Source organism: Chelon labrosus (assembly GCF_963514085.1).
Source record: "Chelon labrosus genome assembly, chromosome: 12".
NCBI classification, from domain to species: Eukaryota; Metazoa; Chordata; class Actinopteri; order Mugiliformes; family Mugilidae; genus Chelon; species Chelon labrosus.
The window spans coordinates 14,631,473-14,649,448 of NC_140345.1; the positions used below are offsets into that span (position 1 = coordinate 14,631,473).

General features: G+C 42.7%; 1 protein-coding gene across 4 annotated transcripts in view; it reads left to right on the plus strand.

The window, feature by feature from the left end:
- ptprub (protein tyrosine phosphatase receptor type Ub) overlaps positions 1-17,976 on the plus strand; it is a 175,724-nt gene that overhangs the window by 100,154 nt on the left and 57,594 nt on the right. For all 4 annotated transcript variants that reach the window (XM_084557541.1, XM_084557542.1, XM_084557543.1 and 1 more), the window contains exons 4-6: positions 8,894-8,975; positions 11,143-11,258; positions 15,620-15,794. In XM_084557541.1, the coding sequence (XP_084413667.1) occupies positions 8,894-8,975; positions 11,143-11,258; positions 15,620-15,794 (373 nt within the window). The remainder of the gene's footprint in view (positions 1-8,893; positions 8,976-11,142; positions 11,259-15,619; positions 15,795-17,976) is intronic.

The window sequence follows — 17,976 nt, forward strand, 5'->3', positions numbered from 1 at the left end:
CCTAGCGTATACATAGGTCATAAAGGGTTAGGGTTAGTATCTTGATACTTTAATCAAATTAAAATGGGGATAATCTTACTCTGTCAGCTTTGCCAGCTACATTTTCGCCGCATATCTGCAGCATCCGTTAAAAACGCTTTGTAGTATGTTGCTCTCTCTGCGCTAGTTTGAAGTCTTAACCACAGGTACAATGTCAAAGTCTCATGGGATTTATTGTTAAAGAAAAGTAAGACATTTAGTAAAAATTACACCTCCTTGCTGAGAGTTATGCTGCCTTCAAATGGCGCTGTGTTTACCACGTTCACAACCTCGTCAATGGAAATTTCTGGTAAGGACAGAGTTCACGTGGTGGGATTAATTTGCTGAATCTACCAGAAATGGCTGAGGTTGTTGTGAATATACTGGAATTTATTTGTAAGTATTTATTTTTTACACCTTTAGAAGATACCAGAGGAAAATGTTTGTATTTCCTCATACTTTCTTTCATTGTCTCTTTCCAGCATTTCGTATAGTTAGCTACGTGATCGTTAGCCACTAGGCGGCAACCGTCACCTAGCAACGCTGTTCGCACTACTTCTGGCCGATGTTACCTAAATTAAAATATTGTGTAAACGACTTCCCACGTCGTAACCACAAGCGCATTAGTTCCATTTGAAGGCAGCATCACATCCACCTATATACCTGTGTCTTATAAATGCAGCTAGCACCAGGAAACATTTAGCTTAGCATAAGGACGGGAAACTGTTCAAGACAAAAATATCCTTCTAGCACCTAACTCTGTATAGAAGTGTAAAAGTGCTGCATGCTAAGCTGAGCTAACTGACTGCTGGCAGTAATGAAGCTAACTGACAGTCGTACCGCATTATTTGAGCTCTAAAAAAAACTCGGTTCCACACAGCATACATTTCAGTAAAAAAGTGAGTAACAAATGTTAAAATTTCACTTAATGCAGACTAAATAATCATTCTTTTATCAGGTTTTAACTAAGGAGTGTTTAAATTCTTGGTGACTATTTAAAATTTGACCATAGACCAAATAGACCAAACCAAATGAACTACCTTTGAAAGGTAGTTCGCCACTATGGGGAATCTCATTAAGCTAGCTACCTGTGGACCTAGCATCTATAATCTGTATTTTCGGGTGTCATCTTGGTAGCTACAAATAAATAGCCAGGACATAGAGCTCTACAAATCAGCTCCACTGCCAGTCAAAACCTGCTCTTGAGCTGTGCCCCTCGTAAACCGGCCAGTAAGCACGCCTGCCAGTGAAACTGCTCATCAGCTCGGTTTTACTACAAATAATGAGGTCCTCACTGTTGGATTCGCTTCTGTGTGAATCATTACTTTTACAATGCCCTTAAATATTTTTTTTCCTTTTATGCTGAATGTTTAACAAAGAGAGAGCTGAAAATGGTTGAGTGTCTCACTAAAGAGGGCTCCTCTGCCGTTGAGCTGCGATCTCTCTGTTATAAAACAGACTCTCTATTTCTCACTATTTCTCCCTATCACGACATCGGGACAGTTAAGTCATAAATTCAGTAATAACACATTTTATCCTGCCTTCCCTTCTCTTGTCAAGTGCTACTGAATTTGCCCGTGTACTGGTTTGTTCTCCATGTCCTCCCCTCCTCTCTCTCAGTGGATTTGTGTACTTTCTTGTCTCGCAGCTCTGTAAGCATCCCAGTAAACAGCGATGGCTCATAGGTGAGTCAGAACTGAACCGTGGCTGCCAAAGAAAGGCTCCAGTTAGGAGAAGGAGGTTTATAATGGGCTTATGAGGAGGAGGAGGAGGAGATGGCTCTGAAGACAGGACAAACAGTACAGGAGAAGAAGATGGGCCCAACACCTAAATGAGTATTGACAGTGAAGCCTTTTAATAGAACAGCTTAAACTGCTAATGGCCAAGCTTTTATCTCACGTCGAGGGAAACACAGCGTTCAAATTGATTGGATTACATTTGCTAATATTGGGGATTTGAGCACCAGGTACTGGCACCATTAGAGAAAATGTATCCTAATGCGGCATGTAAGGAATTAAAGCAATGCATTTCCTCTTTTTTTTTCCGCTCCGTTCTCTTCTTACATTTCACTTTTAACTCGGCTGACCTCATGCGGCTTCTGGATACAAAGGAAGCAAAACAAACTGCCCCCACAGAGTCACGTATACCACGGCTTACGTTGCTAATCCCTCCGCAGTCAAAAACCTCACCGCTGTGGAATGACAGTGGGTCTTGTCTTACAACATGCCACTGCTCTCTGTTTCACAGACAAAAGCGAGAAGGGTGAGAGGGGAGGTGTTAAGCTGGATGTTTTCTTTAATAGTGTTTTAGCCCTAACCATCCTGTATTGTTAAGCAGCAGCAGCGGTGAAATGAAAATATATAGGCAAACATAAAATGGGAAATCTGTTACAGCCTTGTTCGCTTCAGCACAATTCACACCCAAGACATGTAGCTCTAAAGCAGCTACAGCTTATGTGACTTTAAATTCTGAAGGGCTTCGGTCGTATCAGCTCCATAGCAACTCTAATGCAGTCACTTTGGATTTTAAGTGATAGGCAGGCAGATTTACCCTGTCATTAATGTCGCGAGCACTCTGTCGGTGCAGAGGTGAGGAGAATAGACACTTCTTATCATTCTCTCCGAGTGAAATGAATCCCAGGAGAATATACATAGTTTTGGAGACCATTTTTAAATCTGCAGGATTTTATTTTTATTTGTTTCTGCTCTATTAGATTTTGAGGATTTCAGGTTCCTCGCCTGAAGCGCACTTTGTACAAAATGTCAGCGTACTGTTTTGCGCTGCACAGATCCAGATGTGAGATTGCGTTTCACGATTTTGGGGGGGTGGGCGTAATGAAATTCGTTGTTTAACGCGCACACAGTTGCTGTTTATGTGTTGAAAATGTCATTGTGGAATTAAAATACAGTCAGAGACGGTCTTTGATAATCACTAAAACTAAGGGGATTAATAAGCCGAAAACAAAAATCACCCCAGTCTTATTTCCTCACCTCCCTGGTGACTTGATTTACAGCAAGATTTTTTCCTTTATGTCGGACTTTTATGTTTCTCTTGTAATGTGTCTTGTTGCCATCCTTTGTTATAAGTCACAAATTCAGTCATAGCTTCTGATCAGGGCATCCTTTATATTAATGTCAGAGGTGACACGCATCACACACGCACACATATCACTTCCTCCTGTCACCATTGTGAAATTGGTATTTGAAGGTGAGTGGATTTTGGGGTGGAAATGTAAGACAAGAAGATCACCTTGAGATGACGCGATTGAGGGTGTCGTGTGTGTCTGGTGTGTGCGTTTGCCGTGTTTCTCTCCGCTTCTTATTGGTGGAAGTGTTTGCACTACCTGAGGAACCTTGTTATCAAATATTAAAGATGTTATCCAGCCTTCCAAGACTGCCAACTAGAGCTGGAGACGTGCCCCCACCTCCATCCCCACCCTCCCTTCTTTACTTTCTCTCACTTTCTTCTTTTTCTCCTGCCAAATGTCAGAATCTTCTTCAGACATGTTTTTCGTCTGTTCTGCATTCTTTTTTTTTCAATCCTGCAATATTTTCACCACGTATTGTAACATTATATCAATACACGGCGTATATATTATTTATTGCTTTCTTCACTACCTCCTAGCCTTTGCAGGTTTTGCTGCTTTAAGGATATTGGATTTTTTTTTTTGTATTGTAATGGAACATTCTGTATCACACGGTATCTTACGCCGCCAACGCATTTAAAGTGTTTTTTCTTTCTTAAATTTCCACTACACTAATATATAATACAATACTCACATGTCAAGTCAAATGTGCTTTGAGGCGAGTTAAGAGTAATCAATGCTACTGGTCATGAAATGGTTCACTGTAAAAACAAACACACGATTGATAGCTCTTATTCTCTCTCTGTTCTCTCCGAGTTACTCCGATATCTTCATGTGGCCAAGTAGACTAGCGAAGTTTCCAATGAGCATTTAAACAAACTCAAAGCTCAACTGAACACTAGATCTATATTCATATACTGACACACAAAAAAAACTGGCTGCGATCAAGACCCACTGTGACGCTGGCTGTATCCTTGTTGAAAGGTTGCACTTGAACACGACAATGGCCAAGTTGCACGTATGTTCTGTGCCTGTGTGAGAGGAAGCAACTCTCCATCCAAAAGGCTGCAGTGGGATTCTAGGACCTAGCATTGTGGAAACACAGACCGTCGTACAGAGCTGGCCTCTCCTGAATCACGGTGATCCCTTAGTCTTCCGTTTATTCATTCCAGATGGCCAAAAATGTTTGAGTATAGAAATGTTGAGAGGAGATTCAGCGTGCTCCCTACGGGGGTCTGACCAGACCCAGAGACACTCACCATCGGCCTGACACACGGCTGATCGTCCGCTTGGTGTGTCACAACGCTCACATGGATTAGGACAACAGGTGTCTCAAAATGACATCGAGTGAAAATAACAGCAACACTGGTCATATATGCTTTTATATACGAATAACAAGTTGGAAAGAGCTTCTTGCAGTCAACTGTACATATGCATACAACACTTGTGTCTTCCCAAGGACAAAAGGCTGAGGAAATAAAGCTACACTCAGTATTTATGGAATCCCTCTCTGTCTTTAAGCATGGGAAATACTGAAAGCCCAGGAATTATGTTCAGCTTTGTCAACTACTGTAAGCCAGCTGTTCTGCCCCAAGGTTGCATTTGTGCATTTATCTCAGAATGTTTTGCCTCTGCATACAAAAGTCAAACTGACCTGAAATTCGATTTTGCTGAGAGCAGAAGAGAGAAGGCTATAATATACAGCGATCAGCCACAACATTAAAACCACTGACAGGAGAAGTAAATAACATTGGCCATCTTGTGACAATACAGTGTTCAGCTGGGAAACTTTTGGAACTGGCATTCATGTGGATGTTACTTAGACATGTACCACCCACCTAGACCAGACCAGACCAGGCACCCCCACCCCATAGCAATGACACTCCTTGATGGCAGCAGCCATCCCCAGCAGGATGCAGCCTGACACAGGAACAGACACAAAAATGGTTTAGGAACAAGTCAAAAAACATGAAAAACAGCACAAAGTGTTGACCTGCCCTCTAAATTCACTAGAGCCCAAACTGATCAAGTATCTGTGGGATGATCCACAGAGGACCGTCCCCTCAACCCATAGGACCCAAAGGCCCCCACCTACAACAATCTTTTGCGAGACACCAAAGGACACTCTCAGAAGGCCCATGTCCATTCTCTGATGAGTCACAACTGTTTTGGAGGCACAAGGGAGACCTATACAACATTTGGCCATAATGGTGTGGCTGATCGGTGTACATGAAAATAATAGAAGCAGTAACTCTGTCGTAGGAAAGCCTAGTCATCATTAAGACGGCGTGTTGACCAAATCACAGTAAACTTGTTCCATATTTTACATGGGTTTTGTCTTCACACTTCAAGTCGGTCTTTCATTCTGTGCAGGAAAATAAATATTTCACATTCACAGGCGCATTTTGAACACCACAAGTGCTTTTAGGCAGACCACCTAAAAGACAGTAACCCACTTCCTAACGTTTCCCAGATGTCATCTTGTTTACTTAACAAAGTATTTTATTTTAAAAAAGGAACAAGTTAGCGTGCAGGAGCACATGAAAGACTTGTAAATGACAATTGGTAAGTCTCAGCTCTGTCTGATAGCATCTTCTGTGAGAGTCCTCCAAGCTGAGCCCGTGGCTATGGAGAGGGGCTTTATGGAACACTGCAGAGAGTGAGCTGAGATCCCTGACACTATATTCTGAGACAACGGCTATTATCCTTTGAGATTTTCCACCAGGAAATATCTACTTCAGCACGCAACCTTTTGTCTGTGAATTTTTTAAGGACTTATTTATCTAATCTGTGACTGCGTCTAATGGTGAGTGAAATCCCTTGTGTGTACTGGCGACAGTCTCCTGGCTGGAGAGAGCTGGTTTACAGGGCCAAATAAATCGTCTCATGATTTGTATACATTACAACTGCTTCTAAAAGCCAATACCACAGTGTAATGTAATATGATCACTTAATGTGCATTTTATATCCGCTGTAAATCATTGTGCGTCACACTTTGATTTTTTATCTCCACGAGATGAACCTCGTATTTTTTGTCTTGCCAAAGTAAAGTAACAGCTCATTAGAATAAAGTGCAGGCGTAGGGAATGTTTCATTGGGAAAGTGGCTTTCAATAAAAATCTGAGAAGGCTGTTTATTGAAACAAATGCTTTGAATGTCTCCCCCTTAATAACCAAGCTATCTAATGGTTAGGAAGACTGAGGATTAACCAGAAATCAATCTCTTCAGCGCTTTATCTCAGCGGAGAGTAATAACACCTTCAATTAGAACTTCATGTTTTTCTTTTCCTTGTATACCATTAAGCCTAATCAGTGTTTCTGTCTAATTTTGATGTTAATCTAATTGCATGGCTGTGTGTTTGCTTACACAGCTAATTCAGATAAACATACTGAAGGTCATTGTTCTTTAATCAATGCCTTTAAGTTTGTACGGTTAGGCAGAGGCTCATGAGGAAGGGGCACTGCAGCTGAACAAGTACAGAAAGACAGAGAGAATCTAATAGATGACAATAGCGAAATAAGAGGAGAGGATCCTGCACACGCTTTTAGGGAAATTGACAACTTGAAAATGGAAATGTTAATATCGCCTTTAAAAAGCAGTGGCATCTCGCTGCTCAGGTTTCGGCAACAATTGGGACCAAGTAGAACAATTCACTCTGGCAGACGGAGATTAGCCTCAGTGTTCCTCTCTGAGTAGAGCAGCCAGCTATGGAGAGAGCAGATTCACTCTCTAATAGGTGATTTAGATTTCTGCGGCAATTTGACACCGTAGCCGCGGCGTCAGCGCAGCGCATACCCAGACTTCGTAGCTTGACATGCACCTCCCAAGAAATGTAACTACACACCATGGCGACACAGACCACAAGAGCTGTGAGTGGTCCGCTCGGTAGTAGCGTGTTTCCACTTTAGTATTTCCGGCTGCTTCTCAATCTCTTCAATTTTCAAATTGATTGTTTTGCATCAAAAAATATGGAACACATCGAGGAAAGGTTAACTGAGGTTCGGAGATACAAACATTTATATGATTCGTCTTCAGCGAAAGTGTCAGTCGCCATTGTTGAAACTGAAGCAGGAAGTAGAAACAAAAATTAACCCGACTGGCGAAGAAGACACATCACCAACTAGTGATTTTACAGAGCGAGTCAGACTTACGAGCGCACAAGTATAAATGGCTTGCACCGGCTACATGCGTAGGTCACGGCGTCTGTGTCCCACAGTACTTTAAATGAGCCTTAACTCCAGGAAACCCAGGAGCCAGGACCTTGCTTTTTCCCTGCTTTCCCTTTCACCTCTCCTCTCCACCTCACCTCTCCCTCTGTTTGCTTCAAGCCTCTCCTCCCTGCAAGCTGGGCTTTGTGTGTCTGGTTCTATCTGGAGTTTTTTAGCTGACCCCAATCTCTTCGCATCCCATCACGAGTCCGTGAAGGTGCCTTTAGGGTTCATGCATGGCCGGGTTTGTTTTCACACCAGGTGATGTCTTCCTTTCTGAGTCCGGAGAGGTGGACTACCTCCGTCCGGAGCGCTGGAATTTGGGCCTGCAGGTCCAGAGGGTGTTGTTGGGACACCAAAATAAGGTGTTCGTTTCAAAAAATGTGGGCATCAAGTGTATTAGAAACTGCTGGAGAAGGGTTTTGAAGCACCAACATAGAGATCCCTCTCAACAGTCATATCTGATGTATAATTTTTAATCTCTAAATGTCCATCTAATTAGGATTAAATGATTAAAATCTCTCACAGAGTATCTTGATCTTCATTCCAGGTTCCATTTTCTAGATTTTCCTATAACTTACGGCGTCATAAACGGTATTTCTCTGCCGATGGAGTTTGAAAAATGGTGTTTACCTTTAGGTGTATTAATCTAGTTTTTATACTAGTTCTGAAACTCGTGTGTCATATTGGCACCACTATAAATGAAATACCCAGTCTTAATAGTTACACAACTCAAAACGAGGCTTTCTTTGAGAGGAAAAAGCTCCCATCTTTCATGAGATGTACTTCAGTAGCGCATAAAGACAGATGTCCGACATGCATTTAAAGTAGCTGTCAGTGTTCAGTGTAGTTTGAGTGTGTGTGGGTGGTCACAGTAAAAATCAAGACCCAGTCAAGGGAACCGTGTTGTAATCATTTGGTGCAAGGATTATGAGGAACAATAACTCAAAGCTGGCCTTTGATCAAACACGTGGATGGGGGACTGTCCTTGGTGAGGCGAAAACAAACATCACCCCTGTGTCTCATAACTCTCTCACCGTTACTGAGGATGGTGATTTGATATTGATTAGGTTCCAGGAGGGCCCACCGCTCATCCAGCTTATTGTTCCGCAGGACGGTATGGAGCTTTGTCCTCCCTTTGAGTCTCGCGGTCCTGTACAAGCTGTATTATGCGCTGTTACGGCTTCGCAGCAGCCTGTGCCCTGAATGTGGAATGGGGCTCATGACTCAGGCACGGCATTGTTTGCTTCTTGATAAAAACAGCTATTTCTCCCAGCGCCGCGCACCGAGGCAAAACTTCCATTCTCGAATTCCATTTTCACGCGTCAGTTTTATCCGTCTCATTGTCTAGTTTTTTTTTGGGGTCAGCAGATGTGCACCGGTGTCGTCACGGGCTCGTTTGTAATTAATGCGTCTGTCGTCATCAGGAGAACGGGAGCAAAGGAATTCACGCTGCCCTCCGTGTTCGCTTGAAAATCGCTCTTACACTTCAGCTTTTAGAGCATTAGGTTAGTCAGGAGTGTATGCCTCGGCTGCTCAGGTAATGAATTGAATCTGTTCATATTTCTGTTCACTTTCACAGATACTGATCGAGGCGACGGTTTCCAGGGAACGGCGGGGCTACATTGCCATAGATGACATCATGGTGCTCAACTACCCCTGCTGTAAGTGCCACTTCTGACAATGGATTGCAATTACAGACGGTGCTGCGGGAAAAGAAGCATTTTGGTGATTTGGGGAGGAAATGTTTTTCAAAGCAGCGGGACGCATAGATGAGGCTGAGGAGGAGAGTAATGGCTGATTGACCTTTCGTATTTGTACAGCATGTTGTCCCGAAGCAAAGCGAGGAAGACGGGGGTGCTATTAAAGCACTGTGACGCATAAATGCCAACGCTCCCTTCCACCTGAAAACACACCTGCCGTTGTGCCTCCACCATCATCAGTATTATCTTCGAGTCTGTAGTAGTAGTTTTTTTTTACTACATTACATTACTACATACTACATTTTTAAGCCTTATAAAAATGTCTTCTCTTAAGGGTGGGATTTTTTTTTATAGAACCAATGGCTTCCTGCAGCGAAGGACCTTTGTCTGTACCTCAGTGCTGTAAAAGTGAAAGTAGGAGTTGAGTGTGTTGTCACCCCCTGAGGGCCTTGTGTAAAACATATTCACTAAGACACCTGAGCTTAATACCTGGACAAAGTCTCTCACTGTCACTTGCACTCTCCCAGTACGACCCACCGCAGAACACGAGGGCTCTTGTCAGCTCATAGCACATTTAACACCCATAGTCCACACTGCTTTCAAGCGACTTATGTAACTGACACAAGGCTTGCAGGGTACTTTGTCTCATGGGGATCTCTGCTATCTCCCTGTTAATATTTATACATCCCCCTACTGTTATCACAGGAGATTTCTGATTCTAGTCGAGGCCGACTTATCGGGGGTGTCATGTTACGGAGGATACCGGCGGTAATTTTATTAAATGAACACCGGCTGCGAGATTGTGAGCATGCCACCCTGTCGGCCACCCTGTTACTCGCAGACACAGCAGATGGCATCTTCTGAATGCCCCCACTGTGGCCATTAAATAATTAAGACTCTCATCAAGACCTGAGCATGCCTTATGATGTGGCACCGGGCCTGCCTGCATGACTTGGCATTGAGGAGTGTGAGCAAAGAAGACGGAGCGACAAACCAAAGGGGATTGTTGCACGGTAAAAAAAAAAAAAAGTAAAATAAACTCTGTAGAAGTTCCTTTGTGTGAATCTGGTTAAAGCATGGTTGACATTTCTTTTGTGTTCTCCTGAGTTTTAGTCTTTGACTCTGAAACCAGTGCAGCCCGATGAAATATTTATCACCCTAAAGAGTCCTGGGGATAAGACCTGACACATTTAGCTGTATAACACCGCAGTCCTTGCCAACCGTAAGGCCCGTTCTTTTCCATTCACACTCATTCTGCTGTTTGTTTACTGTATATCTGGCTCTCGGGCATGAATTATGAATTAACCTTAGGAGGCAGAGTCACACTAAGGAAACATGGCCGCATGTGGGGTACAAATGCAAGCGCCGTCTCTTACTTAGCGTACACAAACAAGATCAAGCAACCGTCGTCTCCTTCTGTGCTAGATGGCAGCACGCAATTGTGCAAAACCAAGCAGGAGATGAGTGGGACCCAAACAGTCGCTTCTCCCTGGTGCTTCAGCGTCACAGTTGCTCTGCCACCTCTTCCTGTCATTCATCCGGAGTGACATCGTTGACTTGTCCTACCCCATTTTTCAGAGATGGCAGGCAATGCTGCCGGCATTTACCCAGTGATTTGGCTCTGCAGGGGTTCGATTCCCACTGCTCTATTGTTAATCACCGAGTTGGGTGAGAGGGCTACTCCCACACACTGACTCATTGGCAGCTCCGTACAGCAAGCTGGGACATTATTAGTCAAAATGTGAAGGGCTGATGCTTAGTCTGTGCAGATTCACTCCCACATTCTGCTCATCTATAGATTGACTTTTATCTGATGCTATTTGATTGCAAGTTATTCTGGTAATGGACAATGAGTGATCCTCGGCACATTTACATTTGCAGGATTTCCATTCAAATACAGTTTAATTTAGAATTTGAAGGAACGATGAACTGAAGTATTTACTGAAAAAAAAATGTTACTGATGAATTATGAAGCAACACTTGACAAATACTCCAGGAGAAATGCTTGACATTCCTGTTTATAGAGTGTGTTGAAGCCCTAATTATGAAAACTGTGCCTTTGTCTGTAGCTGAATGGCTGAAAAGTGATGGATTCCTTAAATGTTTCTTTCTCCGTGTGTCTCCTTAGATAAGGCGCCCCACTTCTCCAGGCTTGGAGATGAGGAGGTCAATGCCGGGCAAAACGCCACTTTCAGTTGTGTCGCCGCTGGAAGGGCATCAGAGGCGGAGAAGTTCCTGCTGGAGGTCAGTGCTTTAATGGTGGAGCTCGTAGCTGAAGGAACCGTGTGTCTGACAAAGATGTACATGAGTTACTTGTGCTTTTGCATTTTGCATCTTCCGGTTGTTGTTTCGCAAGTTCACACTTCACAGCAATCGGCTCACAGTTCAGTTCACACAGAATTTGATTTACTTTTTCATACTACATTAAATTATTAATATTTATACTGATTTATTCTTTAACAGTGAAATCTCCTCATACGCATCCATCCTCAACGATCATTGCCACTTCCCAAACTAGATTAATTGCTACGCTACCTGTTTACTTTTAAAAAAACAACCATGGCCCTAACCGTTATTATTGATTTTTCAGTATCATCCTTCACTCCAAGATATTTACAAAGAATGTCGAGAGTGTATTTGTTTGTAAAACTCCATGGAAATACTTATTCCCTCTAGTTTCCGTAGGCCTTGGAGTGTTGTCAGAAGCATATAGGGTGTTATGAAGAAAAACATCATCTCTTTGTGGCCGTTTTAGTGCCTTTGTGGTTGTTTTGTACCTCTTTTGTAGTTGTTGGACTACTTTTTTTTTGTCAATTTGTGTCTATGCTGCTCTTTGTAACCATTTGTTTGACTTTCCAATAAGGCATTTTAACTAACACATGTTCCGGCCCAGGCACTTAAAGGGGAACTACAGTTTTTTACAACCTGGACCTTATTTCTGGCATAAAATATGGTCGTTTACTCACCCATATAACTTTTGTGTAATTCGTATTTCTTCAGGAGATATTTAGATCAGTGTATATCCATTTAGTGGGAGTGACTGGGGCACCGAAACGCAGCCTTTAAATAACGCATTATCTGCTGCGTTATATGGGTGAGTAAACAACTGTAATTTATGCCAGAAATAAGGTCCAGGTTGTAAAAAAACAGTAGTTCCCCTTTAAGTAAACCCCCCTGTATGGTGATTCAGTGAGCTGAAATAAGCCTAAAGAGATGACATTTATACATTTATATAGGTAAATCATTAAATGAAATATTTCACAATCTAGTGTAGTTTACCACATATATAAGTGCCTTTTAAGTTGTGATTGTTACCTCTAATAATCAGTGCAACAAAGCCGTCATCTGTTTGTGAACCATTACGAACACAGAGGTTGGATGATGTGAAGGCTATGAAAGCCTTGAAGTCTCTTCACTCAACTGCCTTTGAAAAGTTGTATTGCTTACAACATCTTCACTTTCTCTGCTGTATTTATTCAAATCATGCGCTGTGTTTTAGATATCTGGCTTTTCATCTAGAATGCCTTGCTCTGTGAAGGTCAGGCGTTCCATACAGTCCTTACCTCTGGTGGGAATAGACTGGCTTTAAAACCAGTCTCTTTATGTGGCTCAGATAAAAGAACTGGATCTCACTATGCCGCAGGGTTTCTTTTTATTTTTTCTTTTCTTCATCTCACGCTGCAATTACTGTGCAGTCACACAGTCACTGCGTTTGCCAACATCTTACACCCACTGCAGCCAGTGTTAATCATGGTTGACCTAGGCAAACCTACTGCATTGTTTGAAACTGGGAGGTGTGTGATTTGGGTAATTGAAGGTTCCTCATTTACACCCCTCTGAACTCTTGATCAAACCAGCCATTTGGTCACAACACAAGGATGAAGACAAATGCTTTGGGTAATTAGCTGGCATAACCATACAGACGCCTTCTGTAATGAGATCTCCAGACCACTGGAATGCTTTTCTCCTGCCTCTCCTCCACCCTCTGCTGTCCTCTTCACCGCCTCCCTGTCTGCTTTGTCGGCTTCGCACGCACCTTTCGTCACGTGACCTCAAGTCGCCACTGTTTTCTCTTGTTATGCCCTTTTGTGTTTGATTGTGTCTGATGCACCAGCTGCAGCACGGTCTTGGCTGCAGACGCCTGCCAGATTATCGGATCGTTTTGTTGTTTCTTTGCCAATTAGCTACCGCCAGATTGTTTATGTAACATCAAGTGAAGCCATGCTTATTTGATTTCTCCGGATTCCTCCAGCCTTCTTTCTGTAAATCCACAAGCTAGGTGACGAAAATGAGACATAAAACATTCGACAGTATATAATTAAGAGTTTTATTTCCTGCGTCCACAAGATTTGCTGCATGCTTAACCCTAATCAGTGGGTGTGTGTTTGTGTGTTTGTTTGCAAAGACTCGGCCTGAGGTTTGTGCGGTCTGGGGTTTGTTTTTGAAGGCTCCAAGTCAGAAGTATAACAGAGGCCCATATGGCCTAGCGTAACCCAAGGGTCTCCTTGCTAATCCCAGCGTGCTGACATGTTTGGATTCTGTTAAAACCAGCAGATCAAAAGCAGGAGTATCACAATTCATGTCCGCCATTTCACACAGCTGGAATGGCCTGAAAGCACGAGAAAAACAAACAAACGTCAGAACCGATGTGTTTTGTTGAGGCAATGTGGACTTGACAGATGCTCGTGCTTTTAATGGTGTGGAACAATGTGAGAAATGCCTCTGAGTGTTCACCAGCACGGTTCATCATGCGACATTCATTTGAATCCCCACCTCTCTACCTCTCTGTCACTATTTTTCTCTGCTTCTCACTTTCTGCCCCACCTCACTTTTGTTTGTCTTCTGTTTCTGCTTTGACGTTCTCTCATTTATCCCGAAGCGAGCAGCCATTTCTATTTCTTCTTTGTCCGTCAGATTTACACCAAAGCACAAACTCGTGCTGCTCTTCGTCTTATTAGCCTGTGTACTGAACTCGCTGAACCTTCATGCATTAGACCCCATCTGTCTCCCAGTTCTAAATGCTGAGCAGTTAAACGTTTTAGTTCAATAGCATTGCACACAGAGGACAGCTGAGGTTGTAGATGGCCTCCATTAGGGGACGACAATCACGACATACATTATCCCCATAATTGCTATTATTTTAACAAGATTCCATTTGTTTTTATTAAAGCATGTCTGATTGTCATATTGCATGATTAAATCAGTGAGATGGTCCTTCCATTCAAATTAAATTGCACACAATTGGACAATTCTCCTTTTTAGTCACACAGCCCTAATAGGAACTGACCCAGATAGCAAGGATTTAAGTGTGTATCGTTACGTTATAAGCTGAGTGTTTGCAATAACTGTGTACAAGGGTGAGGTATAATGAAGAAAATATTCGTGTTAGCTTTTGCTAATGGCAGGGGTATTGATGTTGTCCGTATGAAGATATTTATAACAGAACAAGTACTTAAAATATCATGAATAAGTTCTTGATAATGCAGACAGATAAAAACAAGAAAGGAAGGATGGAAGTTACGAAAGAAGAGAAGAATGACATGAAAAGGAAGGAATAAAAAGCAAAAGGTATATAGGTAAACTGTTTAACAGCCAACAACAGAATCTGATACAGCCATAAACATGGAGAACCAAACTGTTAGCATAAATCAAATCAAATTTTATTTTAAAAGCAGTATTTGAGGGGCTCTGATTTCATTAGGGAGTCAAGATGTCCTTACTTAAAGGGACTTAAAGGGACACTACACTTATTTTGCAGCTGAAGGTTATTTTGCGGTCACCATGAGAGCTACTAAGCATGTTGTTTTGCTGTCCTTAAGGCCTTCATTACAAACTGGGGCCACTGAGATTGAAAGATGTGTGGATTTAGCATGAAGGCAGGGAGTATGGGACACGAAGGATCTTGGGTTTTGACAGCTTGACTCACTCTGCCCTCAGATGGAACTCTTTTGCTCTCGGTCATGACTGTGGAAGTTGTCCAACATCAGCCATAAATTGTTGCTGTTAGGCAGCCGTTCGTGGTGTCTAGAGGCCACGGAGGCCAGCGTTTTAGCTAACAGCTGGGTAGCTTAATGTAGAAAATGCAAAAGCGTAAGACACCCTGAATGCTTCTGACAACACTCCAAGGCCTTGACAGGATGAGGCCGCGGGGAAGATCGACTTTTTCCTCAGACATATTATAACACTGTAAAGATATTCTCTCTGGGAAAGTTAGCAAACGTGTCAACACTCGTGAACTCAGACGTTACCGAAAGTACGACAAGAGATAGCCTTTCCTGTTTCTTTTTTTCCTCATGAACATGGGAAACTCCAGTTGAAGGCTTCATCATACTAGTCGGGTTCTCAGCCTTTAATTCATATGCATCTGCCACAAATGTCATCTCTGGAAATGGAGTAGCCCTTTGACGACTGCTCCTGTGCTTGTGTTATATATATATTTGTGTTATCTTCCACATGCCACTACCCAAGACATCTACACCTGTGTGCGAATGCGTGTATGTTTATGTTGGCACTGGACGAGGTGACATATACTTTTGTGTGTGTGAGAGATGAGCACACGATGACCCATCCTGTTTTCTCTGAACCTGTTCTTTCCTCCTTTCCAGAGACACAATGGGGACATTTTAACAATGGCGTCGGTCAAGCACCTGAGTCATCGGCGCTTTGTGGTGTCTTTCCAGCTAGATAGCGTCCAGCGAACTGATCAAGACCTTTACCGCTGTGTCACTCAGTCGTCGAGGGGATCCGGAGTCTCAAACTTTGCCGAGCTCGTCGTCAAAGGTAAACAGTCTCCTCTGTTCATGTCTTTTATATATTTTTTTTTGCTTGCACCCGATCTCCGTCCCAGCTATTTGTTTTCCTGCTGTTCTTATGATGGCATATGATTTTCTTTCATTCTCTGTCACAGTAGATTACCGCTTGCGATTCAGAATTAGAAAAAGAAACTGATCCCCACAGGACCTCATTTGTGCATAACTGGGAAAATCATACCCATTTATAATTGATATTTGCAAATTACCTTAATCACGAAACAGTCTGGCACTTGACTCATGTGAACGATCTTCAGATGGTGAAAACAGTCTCCTCTCCGGCGTGTGTTGTTTTGTGGGCTAAGGTTGTCAAATAGATTGCCATCCTGAGCTCTTCAGCTCTCTGTCAAAAAGCTGCTCACTTGACTCGGACTCCTGCAGCCCCTGTCATATCATGTACCACAGATGGTGACCTCACTCCCATTACTCACTCCAAGCCCTCAGCCTGACACCACTTTGACAGCATGGTAATGACATGGCTGTGGAAGGGCTTGATGGCATAACAAACCACAGCCTTCAGCAAAGTGAAGACATGGAAATAAGGATGTGAAAGACTCTCGGTCCACTTGTGCTTCTCACTGTATGCTCCTATTATTGCTTTTTTTAGAGGCTGTTGCATCAGCAGAAGCGAGTCAGATGGAGAGCAAAGAGAGTTTTTAGGAGTGCTAGCGACACGGCTTTGAGGGTGTCAGTGTCTTGTCACTTGGCTTGTTGGTCTGGCCCACTGCTTTGGTACAGACTAAAATATCTCAACAACTAGTGAAGGGTTTGCCATTTCTTTTGCAGCCCTTCATGGTACAATGGGTAGCATGAGGATTATATTGAAATTGGTGGTTATTCTTTAATTGCTACACAGATATTTCTGCTCCTCTCAGAATTAATAACCTGACAAAGTCAAAGCTTACCCTTTACTTTGTTTTATGACTAAATACATTTAGTCCGAATTAATAAATGCTAAACTTGGTGGCGAACATGGTAAAAGTGACACATGCCCTGTTAGGACTGTCAATATGAGTGAGTTAGCACGTAAATGTTGGCTTTTCGCTCAGAGCACTGCTGTGTACAGTCCATTGACCGTATATAATATGCACAATGTATCCCCACTTCCTTGCATTGGCCAAACTGACGCTGTTTTCCTGTGGATATGGACGGCGCCATCTTGTGAGTTTGGAGCCAGAGTCTGCGACGTCCATGAGTGGAGCCACGTGCAGTCTTCGTTTAATTAATGCTATGCTCTGCTCTGCCTCTACCAGTTACAAAGAAATGTTGTATTATATACTGCACTTACACTGTACTTCGCTTCACGGAATGGTTAGCATGGCAACTGGTAGTCATCATGATGTCATATCCTGTTTCTATGGCACCAAATAACTAAAACGAAACTTATCTGAAAGATCACTTGAGTGTGCATCAGCATTATATTAACTACCTAAAATGACAGAAACCATCCTTGAAAAAAAATTATTTGACGTGTATTTTAGTGTTTTAATTTGGCCCAAGTCCCATCCACTAACATGGAGGGGGTGGAGCTTATGACCTATACTGCAGCCAGCCACCGGGGGGAGCTCTGCTTGGTTTGGCTTCACTTTTGAGGAGCTGTTCCGCCATCAATCTTTATACAGTCTATGCTACGGTACAGCCTTACAGAGATGTGGGCTCTCAGTATTTTGCTTTTATTGATATAGGAGAATGGATTCGTTTTAGTATCAATATAGACAGACTGCTACCGTACAAACTCGAGCCCTTTCGCCAAACTGTTACTAAACCCTCTAACCGGGATGCCAGTAACCCCAGAGTCAGTGAATATCCTGATAGAAGGGCATGAAATCCCATTTGATGTGCTCACACTCTCCAAAAATAAGTATCATTGTGTCTGTGTGGTTGTTGCTTTTCTTACATTTTTTTTTTATAATCAGGATAAAGATGTTATTTCTGGCAACGCTGCGCAATGACTAGATATGTGATGGTTAGTGATTTTCAAATGAACTGGCTGTAACTCTGTGATCATAACCGACATAACAAGACTCTAAAGAATCCCTTTCCCCTCACCAGTGCCTAATCACCCCCTTAATGACTTGGATCTACTCGTTTCAATACCGTAGGTAGCGTGCAGTTCTGATGATGAAGCTCTCTTATTGCCCCATAGAGGACAG